Here is a 19,539-nt window from a genome sequence, read left to right as displayed (position 1 = left end):
GCATCCTCAACATCTGTCTCTGGGTATTATCTCCCACCTATCTTTTGTAGTTTCTCTTATTCTGTGCTCTTTTATACTTTGTCTTTCCTTTTCTTCTCCTACCCCCATCTCTTACTGAAATCTCTCTTTTCCCACTCGTGATTTTCAGGTACATTTATTCTTTATTTTTCCCCCCTTCATAGATGTTCCTGTGTTAGGTTGCTCTATTGGAAATGGATGCGGGAAAATAGCATGGTTATTCGAATACACCCAAATGTCAGCCTGGTTCTAACTGCCCAGAAGATTTATGCTCATTCTCCTTTTACTGCTCTTTTCTCTTACTGATCACTCTCTATGTGTCTGTTTCTGTGTTTGTGTGTGCATGTGCTTCTAAAGGCAAGAAAAACTCCATCCTGCAGCACAAGGTACAACACGACCTCAGCTCTGGTGTACTCAACTACCAGGAGAATGAGATCATCCAGCAGATTGTACAGCATGACAGGGACATGGCCCACTGTGCACACCTCATGCAGAATGCCCCACCCCAGACGCCCCCCTCACCTACCCCTGTCATCTGGGCCCCCCTGATCCAGGCCCCTCTCCAGGCAGCAGCTGCCACCACCTCAGTAGCTATTGCACTGACACACCATCCCCACCTCCCACCAACACTCTTCAGGCCTCCAGTTTCTGTTCTGGGGTCGCTAAAGGACCCTCCCAGTCGGCTCAAGAAGTTCCACACATTTGTTCCTTCATCCACAGCACCTGGCTCTGCTGGGGACTCTCCCTCTAGCACACCCTCAAAACTGCGCTCTGGGGCAGACATGCCGTTGCTGGCCTCTTTTCGGGCACAGCACATGACATCAGGTTTAGGGGCAACTGGCTCTAGCCAACAGGCTTCAGGTAGTGGAGGCCAGCGAGGACCTAGTGGGGGTGGGTCTGGGTCCAGTGGAGGAGGGGCGTCTGCCTTTCCATTCGGACCATACTCATCCTCTGGCTCACCCTCATCTAGTATGGCCCAGCTACACCCACAACCACAGCATCTACAACCCTTCCGATCCAGCACCCCACCTCTCTCAAACCTCTTCCACCAAGGATCTACAGGAGGAAGCACAGGGTCAGGAATAAGTGGAGGAGCAGTTGGAGCTTGTGGTGGTGCTACAGGGTGGTCTTCAGGTGGAGCGGTCGGAGGTTCTGTGGAAGGTGCCACTGGAGAAGACACTGCTTGGGCTGGAGAGGACTTTACAACTGGAACAACAGAAGTGACTCCTGAGGGGCACTTTGGTTTGGGAGGAGCTACTGGTGGATCAGTAGGAGGGATCTCAGGGGAATCATTGGGAGGGATCTCTGAAGTATTGATGGGTGCTACTTGTGGCAGGTTAGCAGGTGGGGCATCAGGTGTATCAGTGGGGGGTGTTACTTGTGGGCCAATAGGAGATGCAGCCAGGAGATCAGTGAGAAGGGTTTCAAGGGGATCAATTGGAAGGGCTTCTGTGGGATCAGTGGGAGGGGCCTCAGGAGAATCACTGGTAGTGACGACCACTGGAGGAACATTAGGGAAGGCATCTGGTGGATCAATGGGAGTGGTTGCTGGGGGATTGACAGGAGGGCCATGTGGTGTATCAGTTGGAGGAGCCTCTGGGGGACCACTTGGAGGGCTTTCTGGTGATTCAGTGGTGGGGAATCCAGGTGGATCATTAGGAAGGGCTTCAGGTGGATCAGCAACTACAACATCTAGCCATATAGGAGGAGGTTTGAGTGGGCCAGGGGGAGGGATGATTGGAGGACATATTGGCAGAGCAGCAGGAGGGGCAGTAGGGAGCCATATAGGAGGTTCTACAGCTTGTCCTGTAGGAGGGGCTTCTGGTGGAAGTGCAGCTGGACTCATTAGTTCCTCTCGTTGTCAGAGTCCTATATCTACTAGCTCGTCCAGCCCAATGCCTGGGCAGCTTATCCATATCCAGCCACCTCCCAAACCTCCTCAGGTGGCTCCTCTGCAGCAGTTTGCAGGGGGAGGCAGGACTACCAGTGGCTTAAACCTCTTCCATTCCCCTCCACAAGGCTCCCCATCTTCTAGTAGAGGACAGCACAGCCAGCAGCCTGCTGAGGGTTCCCCATCTTCCCTTAGCCATTTTAGCCTGGCAGGCCTCCAGTCTGGCTTCCAGCCTCACCAGATGTCCCTAGAGAGGTCTGCCCTGGCCTCACTGGCCCAGTATGGTTCAGCAAATGCCTCCCCCTGCCTTACCCCAGTTGCGCCCAGCCCTACTGTTCAAAGCCCAGTGGCAGGAAGGACTTTCCACTACAGTGACCCCTCCAGTACAACAGGATCCCGAAGTTCTTTGCTCATGCCTCAGTCTTCTCTTCCTTCACAGCTTCCCAGCCAGCCACACACAACAGGGAGAGATTCTCCACTGGGCCGCTTCTCTGAGGACCTAAAGCTTTTATCGAGCTCACACCCATCTCTGCCCCAGGAGGTGGCCCTGGCCTTAGGCCACCAAACTCCTCGCTCCTCTGTGGAAACTGGATATTACCCCTCACCCTTTTCCTCACCCACTCTTGTGCCCAAACCCTGCAGCTCAGTGCCAGGGCACATGACTCCTCCGATCCAGACGTCTCCGGGGCACCCTCACCAGACTCAGTCTCCTGGGGCCTCCCCGGCTTTGCCTCTGAGGAGGAGCTCTGCTGCCTACTCATCAGATCTAGAACCTCAAACTGTCCGCTCTAAACTCCCTTCCAATTTGTGAGGATTGATCACACCCTCCTGTGCTCCTCTGAACTGAAACACACACAAACTATCTCCACGTGTGGCATTTTTTTCTTTCTGTCTTCAGACTTCACTGTGTTCCACTTCTCATTTTACCAAGATCTTAAATTTACTGTGATTTAAAAGACTCTTTACCCAGTAACTCAGAGCTCTAGAATAGTTTAAATTTGTTTTATGCTTTTGTCTTCTTTTTTATTCATACATACTGTATATAGATAGAGATATATTTAAATGATAAGTTAATCAAGGGACTAGGAGGGTGTGAAAAACAATCCATTTAAAGGACAGTCATTTTCTTTATTTCTATAACTATGCCAAATTCATCTGGTGATGTTTGGGAAGATAATTCAATGGACAACACAATAATACTCTTTTTCTGCAGGAACCTATGCACTAATACCTGCATGTATAAAGGCTTTTTGTGTGTTTCAAAAAAAATTATCTACATTTTTAGCTAAAAGAACATGCTTCAAGACAGGCTAACTCTTGTACCATCTCATTTAGGATCACATATTGTTGATCCTTAAATGTATCTATTAGATTGTACTTATTTATCCTCTGTATAAACTTTTCAAAACCTTATGAGAGATGGAGAAGAGATTTTAGGAAACCAAAAAGACTTTTCCTGTGGGGTAATAATTCACCTCCTCTTGGCCCATCGATCCTTATTTTATACCACTTTATCGTAATAATACTGTTTTTTGAAGCAGGGCGAGAGGGGTTCAGCGAGCTACCCTCCTTCTCAATATTGAGACATAACACTATGTGAGCAACTGTCTTTCTGCAGAGTCCTCAACCATGTCCTAACAAGCTCACTTTGTCTTCCAAGCTCATGCCACTTATGTGTGTAGAAAGCATGTGTTGTTTTTCTTCCTGACTGTGTGCAACTGTTAATGTGTGAGTGTTAGTGAGAACAAGTGCGTGAATCAGTGGAAGTCGGATGCAAAGCAAGACTTTTCCCTGGATTGATCAGAAAGACGTTTGCCTTTTTCACACAAAACCTAGGACTTCCATTAATGACAGCTTGTGTGTTGCATTGTGTAGCACTAAGAAAGTTCAAAATAAAACTCGTCAAATATACAATAGCCCCAAAACTAAACTTTCAGTCACTGAGCAAAAACAGAACATACAGTACACAAGCTGAAGTATCCCAAGAAAAAAACAGCTGGAAACGGAAATATGCCACTTGATAATTGATTTGTGCATTACTTCTTCTACTGTAGCTGCTATATGGTCAACATGGACATGTCTCCTCACTGAAGGCTAGTGTTGAGTTTGAAATGTTGAATGTATGTACATTTGTTGTTGTCCAAAGTAAGTACTTTAGCTATGGTAGATGCATTGAAGGTTGTGTGCTCCAGGGGATAAAGACAGTTCCATAACTAAAAAGGTAATTGGACCAAAATGTATGACAGATGTTTTCATCAGCAGCCATTTCCCTTGACAAAGTGTCCTTTAGCAAGACACAGAACCACTACCGACTATATTGTTGCAAAGCAATGTGGGTATATGACTCAATATGTTGCCTAAAACAGCCCACTCTTACTGCACATCATTCACTCCCGTTTCGATTGCATTGCTGTAGGTATTTCTGGATTCATAGAGTGTAAACTACATACATGGAGCAAACCAATGATAGCTTTGGATGTTGGCATTCAAAAATGAAAATACCCTTTTTGTGTTGATGTAAGTATATTCATCTAAATTCCGGTGACTCTGACAGAGAGCCTTTGAGTTGTCAAGTACTCTACACAGTAGAGTAAGGTATCGCTACACTCCCAAAGGAGAGTAGCAGTGATATGCTTCTACATATTTGTCTGTAGCTCATCACCAAGACAGACCCAGGTTCCACTCAGACAGCTGAGTCCCTAACTCAGTCACAGCACTCAGGCACAGCAGCCTAATTTAAAAAGACATGCCTGTAATCCCTTGACCCTAACAGGCTATCATGGACTCACACACAGAGGTGCACAGTGACCATGCTCTCCCCTCATTACAGTTCCCAGAAGTCCCTATAATAAGGTAGAGCAATACACATGACATGACACTCAGCTGCCGAAGTGCACATTTACAGACATGCACTCAGCCACAAGAGCACACAACGACTGCTCTTGGCAAAGATAAAAACTATTCAACAATCCTATTTTTTTTGTCCACAGCATTTTATGTTGCTGAAAATATCCTCGACTGAATTTTCAGTAAGCAGATCTATGACCAATTGATTTTCCACTTTCTTATTGCATTCACACCAGCCAGGCCAGTTTATACAGCTAGTAGTTCTTACCAATTTTATGATTAGGGATTTAATGCATGAGTTTTGTTGAAGACATGAAAACATGAACTGTAACCTTAGGCAGACTTGGGATATAAATATAACTTACATTTTTAATCCATTTCCATTTGTGTCGTAGCAACACTATTGATGATATGCTACATCAGGGTGCACTGTGTTGAAAATGATGTGTTTCCTTTCTTTTGTTCAGATAACTGGCCAAATGTAGACATCATTATGTGATGTCGAGATCATTCCAATGCAAAAAAAAAAAGGAAAAATCAATACAATACAATAGTGCTGAAAATGAGAAAATACAACAATTAATTGTAACAGTGGTAAGCACATGGCTTTGTTGTCATTCTGTCAGAACTCGCTCAACAAAAACAACAAACATTACTGTGATTTGCAAGTATGATTATTTGGTTTATCATTAGAGAATTATTCCTGTATTATGTTACACAGGTGAGATCACTAACGGATCGTGGCTTTTAAATGGATACACATGACCTTTTCATGGTCTTATCTCTAGAGAGAGCAGGCGTTACTAATGGCTAGAGCAGTGTTTTGTTCACCTCTCCTTGCATTTAACACCTTGCCTATATCTGCAGTAAACAACTATCTGAAAGGCTCGGAAACATTTACGTTGGGCTTATGGTACGAAGCCCAGAACCCTTTAGACCACCATCCAGAAGGCGGAAGGATGGGAGGGACAGAGCTCTGTGACAGAAATGACAGAAAGTGAATAGAGGGAACTGTTGCTCCTCTGTAATACTGAATGTCTGCACACAGTGTAGGCATTTCAGCTTTGGTCTTCCTGTACCTGCTAGCTTTGCACATTAGGAAAAGTCCCCATTTTTTCCTCACAAATATGACCTTATTAAGGTGTAGAGTTGGAGAGGGGCACAGTTTGAAGCTGTTTTGTGAGACATAGGGAATGATGTAGTCGGACACTCAGCCACAGGGAAGACAGGCGATCCGTGGGGTACCCATGCTGACGGGATGTTTGTCTCTGGTTGGACTTGTTGCATGTTGCCCCATTCCTTATGATTGTTCCTGATTGCTGGTGAATGCTTGTCACTGAGGTATTGATTGGAAGGATATCAGGGAAAGCCTTGAGCAGTTTTAGGTAGCTAGCAGCAAGTGTATGTGTGTGTGTGTATGACTGTGTTTCCTGAGCTGCCTAGGAGGGTCAAAGACTGGGGCTGGGCACTGTCTAACGAGGGTGGGACAGGCCAGAGCTTACGGAGAGATAGACATTGAACAGGGCTTGATTAGTTGGCCTGAACTCAGACGGGTCCATTATCACAGATAAGTGGTTCAGGAGAGGGTGGGTGGATGGGTGTATCCGTTGAATCTGTCATTAACAGTCAGAGAGCTGACACAATCTGCATGGTGACCTGTCTGTTCTTGGCCAGTGTCTTTGCAAAATGCTCCATCTTGGACTTTTTATGCAAGAAAACTGAATTTTTTTAAATGAAAATAGGAAAAGCAGTTTTTGATTGATAACCATGCAGCTTTGAAATCATGTAATAGAAATGAAACGAGGTTTCTTAAGCTGTAGGTTCTTGAAATTTGGAGTAACAAGATTTTCACCTGACACTATTGTTTATACTTCAAGGGATTTGCTATTCCCTTCCAGACTATTTGTTGCAGCTGCATCTGTAGCATAATGTAGTATTTTTTTGTTGTTGTTTTTTTTGTTTTTTTGAGGAATGAGCTGGGAATTACATAAGGAGGCTTTTAAACTTTGTGTCTTTTGAGAGGGGCGAATAAAGAAAAACAACTGCGACTCACTCGCTCACGCAGGGAACGATTTCCATTGTGTCTCCCTGTGTCACCCATCTGAACAGGGGAAGAAAACGGCTTTTTGAGGGCGACAGAGGAAATAGCAATGAAGGGCAGATGAAGGATCACGACAGCTGCCAGCAGTCTGTCCAAACGCTGCAAGCTAGGCTATTCTGAAATCAGTCCAGAGGAGACAGTGGGAAAGTGCCTGACATGTCTCTGTTTTGATCCTGTAAGGGATTTTTAATTTTAACGTCGTGCATTTGTATGAAATGGTTGCTCTGTTTCAACTAATAACTAATCTAAGTCAGGCAACCTAGTCTAGAAATTGAAACTGAGTATTTTGGGTTAAAATGCTAAATTAATGTAAACACATAATGTCTGGCAGAAGTTATTCATCTTTTTTTCTGCCTGAGGCCATACCTGGATCTGGCCCTGCTGTTGGCGCTATAGCCAAATGTGTTGTGTAGCAGCCAGCAGGTTTCTACATTTCAGTGCAACTGTCCCTTCACAGAGCTGGCACCTCTGTACCTTCTCCAACTCATGGTTGTTTGTGTAATGCAGCATTCTCAGATTCTGTTTGGTGCACTTCCAATTTCGCCGCCTAATCTTAGCCTCCCTCTCCTTTTGTGCCGCCCTACTCGCCCATGAATATGTGTTGGTGAATCAGCGATGCACACTAATGAAATCATTTGCTATGATTGAGGATTAGATGTAGCAGCAGCGGAATTGAACCTGCAATTTCTCAGGGGAGAAAAAGGCGCGTTTTTTCCGAGGCCCTCGTTACTCATTCATAACCACAAATTCCCCCCCTACCCATCCACAAACGCTCAATTTATTTCATGCACAAGCACCAGAATCAGGTGTTCCATATAACAGTGTACCTCAGTATGATTGGATATGATATGAAGATTGCTATATGTGGTGAAAAGGTCTGTTTATCATAGTGTCTAATACAACTGACCTCTTTTGCTGCTGCTCCACTGAGATGGAATAACACAACAGTAATGTCACTTTGACCACAGAGTGGGCTGTTGGCCAGTGTAGCCTGGATATGACCCAGTTTAGGGATATCATGTAACAGTGGGGTGCATATAAGTTCACTAAAAGACTGTATCACCTTGAGATCCTTCCGAGTAACAACCCTGTACAGCTAAGTAGCCGGTAGCTGTCAATATAAAATCATTCATTCATGCTACTTTACAGCTTGTTCATGTATGAAATTTGACTTGATTCTGTAATCTAACAAATATACAAATTAGAGTCTTAGATTTGGGTCTGGAAACACATGGTACAATTGTTTCTCTATTGGTTGCAGCTGATCGGAAAATCCTGTGTTGAAGCTAAAGGTGAGGCTGCTTTTCACTGGATTAAAGATGTGGTGGGGTACTGTATTTGGAGAGATAAGGGTTTACATAAAAAATCCTGCTTCTCAAAGCTGTCTTTCATTTGCTGAAGTATGTACTATAATTCCACTTAATCTGACGTTGGGAACATAATGTTGGCAAGATACTTACTTATACTGATTTATATATTTCCATAGGACCTATTTATATTTCTGTATTTATTTTAGACTCTCATAATAAGTGATGTCATCATCATAACAGATACTAATAAGCAATGTTCACCAAACTGTGTGTATGTACAGAATTCATTACATGTCCATGATTTGTATGGAAATATGTCATTGTCATTGTATAACCTCCCTACTCTGGCGCGGCGCAGGAGTGGGACATCTTCGTTACATGATGCTACAGACCAAGACTTTCTACCTGAAGGCTCAACCTTTTTGTTTCATGAAGGCAGCGACTGGTTCAACACATCTTACAAGGACACGCAGCCTTTTGGGGAGGACAGTATTTTGACCGCTTTGCTATTGATCAATGGATATCTATTTTTTCTGCATTTAACACTGGAACTATGGGAAAAAGCAATAAGGGAACTGCACAGGTATGGTGTGACTGGATGTGCACCTACGGGACATTGCGCTGACCCACAGGACAACCATACACACACACACACACACACACACACAGACACACACACTAGCAATGGCTCATAGTTTGTGTGGCAGTGAAAGGAGTGAGGCAAAAACTGCATTGTCGATAAGCACACATACTGGATGAAATAAAACGGTATAGAATAAAATATAAGGAACACCCACCTGGAGTGTTTTTTCTCTCTGTTGTTTGCATGCTCTCAACTGTGCAACACAAAGCTGCTTAGACATAGCACAGTGTAATATGTACACCTCAGTAGGGCAGCCTGACACCATTTTTATTGTAGGCTTTCACCTACCTGTGCATACATGTGTGCAGCTGGCTGCAGGAGAAGTGTGACTTTGTGAGGTTACTCATTATTTTTTCCCTCCATCTTGTGAGATGTGTCAATAAGCAAAAGGCTTTTGCATACACACACACTCACTCTCAGATGCACACAAAGAGCGGTCAAGAGACAGGTGAAGCTCCTCAGAACACTGGAAATGTTGGCAGACTGTAAAAAGGAGGACAGTCTGCGTCTGCCCCTGTGAGCACTCAGCCATCTGCTTCATTAGAATTCCCCCTTGAGGTAACCTTCCCTTCTCCAAGAGAAACTCATTGAAAGTGAAGGGCTTTGTTTTAGATTGTCTATTGTAATTACACATTATTCTCCTCCTCTGATGCCTGCTTGCTGAGAGGAGAGGAGCTGGCTTACAGCTGCAAAAAAAGAAGACACAGTCTCTCTCACACACACACACACACACAGGAGTGTGGTGTAAACGGTGCATGACCGCTGCTGCCACGTGAGCCTCTTGTATGCTGTCTCTGTGTGGTTCTGTGCAACGGGCCAGATCAGCGAGGTCATGGTGACATCCTCACTCGGTTGAGGTGGCTGTCTCTCTGCTGCCATAGAGAGACAACCAGCACTAATGCCTTCCTCTGCAGCATCTGGGATAATCTGCTCTAGTTCTCCTTGGGTCAAACTCAACAGTAATTAATCCTACCATTAGCCTGCAGGCCTCAGGGTTAAAGCATTGTATATACATGTGTCTCAAGTTTTTTCTGTATTTTTTTCCAGATACCCCCTCTCAACTATGCACTGGTAAAGAAAGTGGGAGAAAGGCTGCCACAGTGTTTTAATATAAATGAAAATATTTTAATAGTGACCTTTAAGAGAGACATGGGGATTTGGGTGGATATGAGTCGACCTGAGGGGAGAAACTTGAGTGTCCTGAAAGTCTTAGATCTGATCAGAGCAATAGTGGATCAAAAGTAGAGTTATATAAATTCAGTACCTAAAAAATGCCAGTATCTGGCTCCCAACATCCTCTTTTTTCTTTTTCCCTATCCAACAGACCTGTTATATTTGCTAGTTTGTTTTTAACGAAAACGTTTTTACCTTCCAGATCTTCTCACGCTCATAGCATGCAGGCTTGGCACTATATTTTTTGGCAGCACACGCCCCAGAGCACTCAGAAACACACAGTAACTACAGCACATCCGTATTAGAGTTTTTTTCCCTCTAAAACCCTGCCGTCAAAGCCTTTTGACATCTGCCAGTTTGTTCACAAATATTGTCCAAATGCCAACTTTGCAGTGCTCCAGCTTTTGATGTGCAAGGCTGAAAGTTTTTCTTTTGGTGTCAGTGTGCATGTGTGTGTCCATGCATGTGGGTGACTCTGCGTATTTGCATATGTGTGTGCCCCCTGGGGTTAAGTTCATGAAAGCATACGCATGGATAACATCAGAAAGACGGCCACAGGTTGGCAACCTGATGTCCCCTCTCTGCCTCTTGCACTGCCAACCCCTAAAAAATATACCCAGTCCTCTGCTCACTCCTTCCCTCCCCTGCTGCAAAATCATGATGGTCAGAAATGGGCCATATGTGCCCTACTTAGAGGTAGAGGAAAGTTTCAGTGGGAAATATTGTACTTTTTACTCATTTATTTGACAAGCGACTTTTCAGCTTAGGAGTTTTAATTAAACACAAATGATACATGGTTTCATTTAAATGACAGTTTGAAGCTGTAGAGTCACATGCTCAAGTGTGAGACGCTGAGTCCCAGAGTGGCATCCAGTGGTTATGCCAGTGCCTTACATGGTAGCTCACTCCCATTGGTATATGAATGAGAGTCAACATTGTAGAGCACTCTAAATAAAAGTGCTATATTAATGCCCTTCATTTACCATTTACCTGCAGATTTATCTTATGACCCTTTGGAGGGGTAGGATCCCTAGATTGGGAACCACTTGACTATGCTAGCTAACTGTATACAGTAGTTAAAACAAAAGTAAAATAGTTAAAAACCTGCTCCACCCCAACCAGCTACAACAGTAAGATGCTACTCAATGTAAACATTGACGCATCAGTATTAACAGTATTATAGTGTAATATATAATATAGTTGTGTTTTTATTCCAGTGAGTTATTTTTGATACTTCAAGTACAATTTGCTGAGAATACAGAGGTTTTAAAATTAAGAATGTTTACTTGTCATGGGATATTTTTACATTGTGGTTTTGGTGGTAGTTTCACCACTGCTGCATTTACATTGCACTTTCATTAACATTTTCTGGTTGTTGCCAGGTCATTGGGTGAGTGTTAATTGGAAGTGAGGGAGACAGACTTTGATGTGATGCCTTGAGCTATGACCCCACTGTGATATGTCAACACAAGAACCAACAGCTCAAGTTGTCACTCTGCCATCTGCTAACAGTCCATATTAAATGGCAGTTTCTAAGCAAAACCTATTGCCCTGTCCAGACAGACCATCAGAGCCTGATACAGTTAGGTGCCTACTTCTGACTAGGAAGGCTTAGATCCATCTTGCGATGCTTATAAAATATTTAAATATTGTTTATTAAATTGGTCCTTGAGATTGAATTGCAGAGATTCATTCCAAAATGTGGTATCCTCTATTTCCAAAATATAACCCCCGCTCCACTTAACTGATCGCTGGCATGAGAGTAAAATATTCCCGTGGATATTTGGGGTTTTAATTTAAATGAGTGATGTTAAGTGCTGGGTTTTGAAATGCTGAACAGTAAGCTGATATAGTTTTCTCTCCACAACAAACATTTTGCAGAGGAACCAAATACATCTCAATATATTAGCAGGCTATATAGTTCAGGGGATGAATCCTGCATATTTCATAAAATATCTCTCTTCTAAAAATAAAAATAAGAAAAGAAACCCAGAGGAACTCATTTGAGAGAGAGGAAAATACCATTTTCTTATTTTTAGCAATTATAATCCTCCATGACCAGTGATCCCTGCAATACCATCCTCCTCCATTTCCTCCTCCTCCTCCTTTCCCCCAGTGAGAGCTGATGGAGAAAAAGATCTCCCTTTCTCATATGCCCCTTCCCCCTTTGGCTCCGGAGACGCTGAAAGTCTCACCATACGCCATCACTGGCTTTTCACAGAGTGAGAGTAAACTGTAGAGAGCAGAAGCCCCCCCCCCCCCCCCCCCCCCAAAGCCTGCAGCCTCTGTTCCCTGTTTATCATATTAGCCCATGCCCTTGAGCATTTTGCAGCCAGACTCATCCTTTGAACTAAGGAGAAAAAGCAGACACGGGCAGCCATACCATAAATCATGTGGGTTTAAATTCTGACAGTAAATAGCCTTGTACTAACTAAACCATCGCCAGGCTTCAGAGTGGAGTGTGTTGATTGGCTGTCTTTTTAGGCTCGTGTTCCTGCCATGGCTCCTCTTCCAGCACCGAGAGAGAGCTGAAAAGCACAGAGCTTCTTCATTTTCTCTTTGACTCTGAAACCAAATAAATATTAGCAGCACAATATATTTTGTGATAAAATCATGGCAGTGTGAGAGTCAGCCATGAAGAGCCAAGGGAGCCAGGATCAAATTATCATCCTCCATATGCATCTAGAAAGGCTTAATTACACTAGTGCAGGACTAGCCATTGTTCAGAATAATTAAGATAGTTTGAAGTGTCATTACTGACTCTGATAATTATAATTTTGCAGAAGAGCCAGTCTGTTGAGCGGAACCGCTCTTGGAGGGGAAGAGAGAAGAGGAGCAATTTTCGAGTCAGCCAGCCAAAGCTCCGAATGTCATGGTGGCCCTGCTGACCTCCATGCTTCATCTCACCTGCAAATGAATGTCTTAGCTACTGGTGGGAGGGGAAAAAATATGGCCCATTCGTGTAATGGATTCCAAGCTCATACCAAATGTGGTTGGAGCAAACTCAAAGACCTCATTAAGATAATCCTGTGAGGTGAGAGGCAACCAATTAAGTCCTTAACCAGTTGAAAAAACAAACAAACACGCAACCAACCGAGCATTCCTGCAGTGGCAATCTTATACTCTGATGCATGCCTCAAATTTATAAACAAAATGTTTCCCCGTCAACCAGGTAACAGATGGAACGCACACGGTGAAAGAGTCACAGCCAACATTTCAGTGATCCTCCTTATGTCAAGTGGCCTGTAATGTTATGTCATATCGCCCAGGAGAGCTGTTACATGTGCCAGCACTGAGCGAAATCAGAATTAGCTGTGATTGTTAGACCTTTATACTATAGCGGCCTGACAGGCCTTTCAATGAATGATTTTTCTTATTATGGGACATAAAATTCCCTGTCGCCGACCACCTCTGGTGTGCTGAAGAGTCAGAAATAGATCTAACTTTAAGGCTTAAAGGGCTGTAGAACAATCAGCAGCACATTCACAAAGAGAGGGCTGTGGAGGGAGGAGGAGAGAGAAGAATGAGAGGTGGTCTCAGGCGGTGGGCGACGAGGGAGACCTTCAGCAAAATTAATTACATTTAACACAATAGCTACATGGTCTAAATTTTAAAATACCTGGGTATGGATTGACATACCTTATTGACCACGTCGGGTCCTCTTTTGGCTGCTGTTGCAAAGGGCACTTTGAAATGATTTCTGCTCTTTTGCCAATATGACTTCACAAGGACTCAAGTCACATACTGCTTTAGGAGATGTGCAGATCATTCAGGCATTTGGTGATGCTGCCATTCTCTCACTCCGCCTGTCAGCACTGCAAAGTTGGACTATTAATGTCAGTCTCTTGACAGCAGAAGAGCTACAGATGTAAAACCGTGAGGAACAAACAAAACAGATTTCATTCATTCAAGAATGCAACAAAATTGTTCTCAAGTCAGTGTTGCAAAACTGAATCTGTTTTCTGATCTATTCACCTATGGACAAGGTTTGGTTAGGTTTAGGCACAAAAATGACTTGGTTAGAGTTAGGAGCACATCAAAAATCATTTGGTTAGTGATAAACCTGCAACTGATTTCTTACACTACAAGTTGTGAACACAACATTGACTTATCACATTTTAAGTTGATATGGCACTTGTTATGGAGAAAAAGTTATGGAGAAACACCATCATTTATTTTGGAGGTGTAATTCTGGCCACTCAGGGAATGTAAATCCAACATTGACTCTTAATGAGATCTGCTTTTGATCTCTGCTAACTCCTGGGGGACAAATTTGACTCTCTGATTGTTGTCACATTGTCATTTGATACATTGTAATAATAAAAATATTGATTACCACCACCTTTAAGGAAAAGTAAAGATGTTTAATATTCTTTATGTGTTGTCTGTCAGCTGTGTTTCTGTGTGAATGTTTAATCCACATACAGTATATTTCCACAGTTTGTCCCTAGCTTGCCACAGCAGACTTAACCGACAGAAGAAGAGCAGAGCGTAGCTGCTCAGCTTGTTTAAATATGCTTTATGTAAGTTTTTGCAATGGCTACAGAGCCAGCCTTAGCATTAGCAGCTGTTTACTTACCTGTCTAGAAGAAACGTTTCAGGTCCTGTGTAGCAGACATACCCGGCCTGGCATCAGCCACAAGCCAATAAAAGAAGTTCATAGGAAGGACATGCAGAGTTATGGACATGAAATTGACACTTTCTCACTCTCCCCATCATAAAACTATCAAATTGAAAGGAAACAGGGACAAAGGACACCTCTTCCACAAACAGACCAACTTTTAGCAGGTCACAGAAACATATGTCCAGACCATGGGAAAAAAGGTCATCCCTAGAGGATCAACGTTTCCGCCACATGCTCCAAGTAACTTTTCCTAGTCTACTTGCAATCTTTTATTTTTCTAAGTCAAGTCAAAACCAACTGAATCAAACAGCAGACTATATTTTATTTTTAGTAACTTAATTAGTTACTTTTGAAGATTTTTGGTTATTTCAGAGCCGCCTGGCCAAAGGCAGTCTCCTCTAAAGTTAAGTAATTAGGGCGTTATATAAGAGACGCAGGCAGATCAACACGATCTGCCCACGACCGCCTGCAGAGAAGCCTATAAAGAAATCACCAGACTTCATGGCACCTGAAGATGAAACCACGGAGCGACACCGACAGAACCGTCACCTTGGTAACAGATGACACCTCAGGGAGCATCCACCCAGATCCCGCCGTCAAGATTACTGCTCAGCTGCTTTGGTTCAAGCCGAGTCTCCAGCTACAGTCAACTCGCGGTTGGTGAGATCTTACCATTCTGCTCATGACTGGGTTGATGTCGAGTTAAAATAATATTCAATCATCAGATTCCATTGTTAGGCATAATAATAGCTTGTCATTTAGTTGTATACCATATTTGTAAATAGCGACCACACATTCTCTCCCACCATTGCTTAAACTGTTCTTCTGCCCCATTTTCATCCTGGTTATCATTGCATTTACCCTGTAAATAGTAGTGTAGCTAATAAATCTCTGAAAGTCAGTCGTTGTGCTGTTGTGTTACTTAAAAGTAGAGACTAGAGATCCATTGAATTGATAAGTCACGACTTCTGATATTAGAGTGATCAATTTAATTTATGAATTCATAAATTTTTGTCTCTTCTGAGACTGGTGCCCCATTCAATGAGGATTTCAAATTATGATGATGTGGCCCCAGTGTGCCACACCAGCATCAAATGTCCTTCCTTCATTCTTCTGCCAAGAGATGTCCCCAGCAGTGTATAGCAATGCCAATTTCTATCACTTCTTTTCCTCTACTGAAATTAGCATGCTAACCAGCTAGTCTCATAAAACTACTTTGCAACAGTGAGTGTCCAGTCTGTCTCTCAGTTCGGCATGAGCATGAAAAAGTAGTATTGATCAGTTGTATTCTAACCTCTTGTCTTGTAAGTGCAACCATGGCTGAAGGTTTTAGTAAGCGAGGTCATCAAAATCACCACCACCTGCTCCCAGCAAGAAACCATGTTAGGCAGCAGAGAAAACATACATACAGCTCCTAAAGACTGGATTTAAACGCTTCACAGAGCAGAGACATCTTCGGGACCACAGAAGTGCCTGTGACGTAGCCCAATGAACTAAACTAGTCAATTTGTTTGGCGATTTGGGCGTGTTATGTTTTGTTAATGTAACCTCAATCTGTCAGCCTCAAGCTGAAATGAGAAGCGCACTACAGAGGTCTGATAAGCTCACTTCTTTCTAACCCACAACCCCAAATTTTTTTTTTCAGCCCTAGTGGATTTTGCCTCAAGTCACATCTCTTCAGGTAATTTATCATTTCTTTGCACAGATCCATCTAGGGTCACAAAAGACTTCTTACAACTTTTCTCACATATGGAGTAGTACTCCACAAGGCCTGTAAGTGGACTTTAGCGTGTGAAGTGGGTGGAATTCCCCTTTAAGGTTGGAGCACCTTTGTTGTCATGGTTAACGTGATAACCACTTGGCTAAGGTCAGGGGATGATTGTGGTTATGGTATAAGAAACCATTGTGGACTGCCAGGAAACAGAAAATCAACAGCAGACTCCTTTTGTTTTGTTGACTCAACCATCTTGACCTCCTCCTTGCTGCCTGTGTAACAATATCACATTACTTCCTCCTTCGCTCCTAGCAGAGAAGAGTAATATTTCCTTCAGTAGAGCTTTTGAATGTAAATATTTGTGATATTGGGGTATTTGCTGAAACAACTCATGCTGTTGTTTTTACAAAAAAGCAACATGGTTGAGAATCAGATGTCTACTACATAATTCAGTCTATCTGTATCCGTTGCAACAGCCAGCTATGAAGCAGGTTTCATCGGGGCTATAGTCTTTACATAACATGAAGGAAGCTGATGCTAATTTGTGGGATGACTCACTTTCATTAGCTGAAGTGGATCCTTCTGAGCTATTGTACCTTTGATGTTTCCTCCTTAGGTGTTTCACAGGGAATCATTTTTATATGCAAAATGTGCAAGATTTATATTGCATGTTAATTGTCTGTGTGTGTATATGTAAGTGTGTAACCATATAGCTCACAGCAGTGGATTCACAGTTCAGTGCCAACTTCCCCAGAGCAAAACAGGAAAAACAACAAGAGGGAGGAGTGGGGAAAAAATGTATTGTGTGTGTGCTTATATATGTGACTGTGGCTCTTTGCATGTGTCTATGAATGTGTGTATGTGTGCGTGCCAGGACGCAAAACCTGAAAGTATGTCAGTATGTGCAAATGTGTGTGTTTTGTATTTGATAAGAGGGATGGAGGAGGGGGTGAAGGAGAGAACCCGGGTCAGAGATAGTGTTGGAAGGAGGAGGTGGATGTGAGAGGGTTGTGCTGGGGAGAGAAAAAGACCTGTGAGGTGATGGACGAGTGATGGAGTGTGTCTGTGGCAGGGGTGAGTGTACCACAGGTGTGTGTGTGTGTGTGTGTGTGTTTCTGAAGAGTGGGAAGAAGAGACAAATGAACAGGGAGAGAAAGAGGCGGCGTTTTTGAAAACCCATTTCTGCTTCCTTTCTAATCCTGGCACGACCGTTGGGATTAAAGGAGGGAGTTAAACTCTGAATATTTCATGATTATGTGTCAGCCACAAAGAAATGTAGATGATTAACATGCTCCTTTCTGCTGGGGTGATCGGGAGAGTCAGCAGTGTTGTTTTTCTAATTGACCTACACTTGCCCCCTCTTGCATTTTCTGTGCACCCAACTGACTGTTCTCTAACCCCGTCCCCTGAACAGTGATCGTCCAATCACAGTTTAGCAACCATATCCAGGCACAGCAAGTAAAGGGGCTCCATTAAGAGCAATTTGGAGAGTTTTGGATCTCGGTTTTTGACTTTTTGAAAACCAAAAACCCAAGCAAAAGTGTAATGAATGGATTAAAGCACTCTAACATAAGCTGAAGATGTTAGCAGGGTCCAGTTAGCTATTTTACTGTGAGCTCCTGAGCTGTAGCTCAGGAGGTTGAGCAGGTTGTCTGCTCATTGGAACATCAGTGGTTTGATTCCCAACCATTTCGAAATGCAGACATCCTCCAGTCTGCGTTTCAAAGTGTCCTTGGGCAAGATACTGATCCCCAAGTTGCCCCCAATGTATCATCAGTGTATGAGTGTGTGTCTATGGTAGAGCAGAGCATTATTTGTAGGAAAAGATGCTGTATGAATGTGTATGAGTGGGTGTATGTGGCTTCCATTGTAAGGCGCATTAAGTGGAGTCCATTTACCATTTAACTGAAAGTGAGTGTTATTTCCAAGACCAAGGTGCACAACATTAGCTAACCGCTGCTGCCTTCAAATGGGGTTGTGTTTGCCGTGTTCACAAAATCCTATGAACACTGGATGCCTCTCCTCCTTTTTGTGGTATTCTCAACCTCGGACCCCTGAATTTTCTGAAAGCTCACAAGTTGTTGACATTTGCTGACATTTTCAGAAATGGCGGAGGCCATGAAATTGCTTTGTGTGGGTCTCCTGTTGGTGCCAACCACATCTCAAACGCATCTTCTTCCAAACATTTCTCATTAAATCTGAAAATATATTTCCCTGCATCCTGCATTTTCAGGAGCTGACATGCATCACTGCGCCAAGCCAAATTATGTTTGATCAGCTGGTAATTACTGTGTTTGAGAGGGCAATAACAGTAGCTACACTGAGTAACATAAGTAAAAATGATTATCTTTGTCGTTTCATTTATCATTTCCTCTGCATGGCATTGAAATACAAAGTCAACATTTCATGGAAAGAATCAAAAAATGACCATGTACATGACCATGAGGACACAGGCTTCATTTGAAAGCAGCATACATTAGTTTGTGTGTTAACAGCTTATGTTTTTTTAAGAAAGGCCCATTTTGCGACTTGCACGTCTACTGGGCAATATTTCCCCACTGCAAACTGGTCCTGGATGCTACTTGTTTAGGGTGACATTAGAGGCTCTGTTCTGCTCTTATGTAGTTATGGGGAATTTGGGGAATGTCAAAGTAGTATTACATTTATCAAACACATTGGATAGTACTCCTCAAAGCTGTCTGTCAAAGGGAGCACAAAGAGCTCTCTGTGGCTCTTGGTGGTCATACAATTATCCAAACGCTTTTGACAGATGCAAAAAAAAAAACAAGCTTGAAAATCGAACCTGTTCCAAGAACTGAAATGATGGACAAATGTGTGGTTGTATTATTTTTTAATGTATGACAATTTTGTGTCTCAAAGTACCATACTTAAGTACACTTTTGAGGTACTTCAGTGTTTCCATTTTATGGTACTTTATACTTCCACTCCACTGCGTTTCAGAGGGATATACTACTATTACTACCATTCTATTCACTATATTTATGTGTCAGTGTGTAAGCTGTTGTAAGGGCAGAAACACAAGTGATAGTTCAGGTTACTTGACGTGGGATTGTGTGGGGTACTTAACTAAAGTCAGCATATTACCTCCAGTAGATTAGGATCAGTGCTGTCCCAGTTTAGAGAAGCAGCTGGTAGCAATGTACTGCTGTGGACGGGGACAGGAAAAAAACATATTTAGCCGTTTAAAAACATGCCCA

At 43.1% G+C, this 19,539-nt stretch overlaps 1 protein-coding gene across 3 annotated transcripts in view; it reads left to right on the top strand.

Moving 5' to 3' along the window:
- The window catches only part of LOC139627493 (potassium/sodium hyperpolarization-activated cyclic nucleotide-gated channel 3-like), a 76,252-nt gene extending 69,935 nt beyond the window's left edge, over positions 1-6,317 (top strand). For all 3 annotated transcript variants that reach the window (XM_071488278.1, XM_071488277.1, XM_071488276.1), the window contains exon 10: positions 376-6,317. In XM_071488278.1, coding sequence (XP_071344379.1) covers positions 376-2,720 — 2,345 coding nt within the window. In that variant the 3' untranslated portion in view covers positions 2,721-6,317. The remainder of the gene's footprint in view (positions 1-375) is intronic.
- The last annotated feature ends 13,222 nt before the right edge of the window (positions 6,318-19,539 follow it).

Source organism: Trachinotus anak, unplaced genomic scaffold, assembly GCF_046630095.1.
Source record: "Trachinotus anak isolate AG129_WGS33_773 ecotype Australia unplaced genomic scaffold, CSIRO_AGI_Tana_v1 ptg000011l, whole genome shotgun sequence".
In the NCBI taxonomy this organism is placed as follows: Eukaryota; Metazoa; Chordata; class Actinopteri; order Carangiformes; family Carangidae; genus Trachinotus; species Trachinotus anak.
The sequence above is the reverse complement of the archived record's forward strand: the minus strand, read 5'-3'. Positions and strand labels throughout refer to the sequence as shown.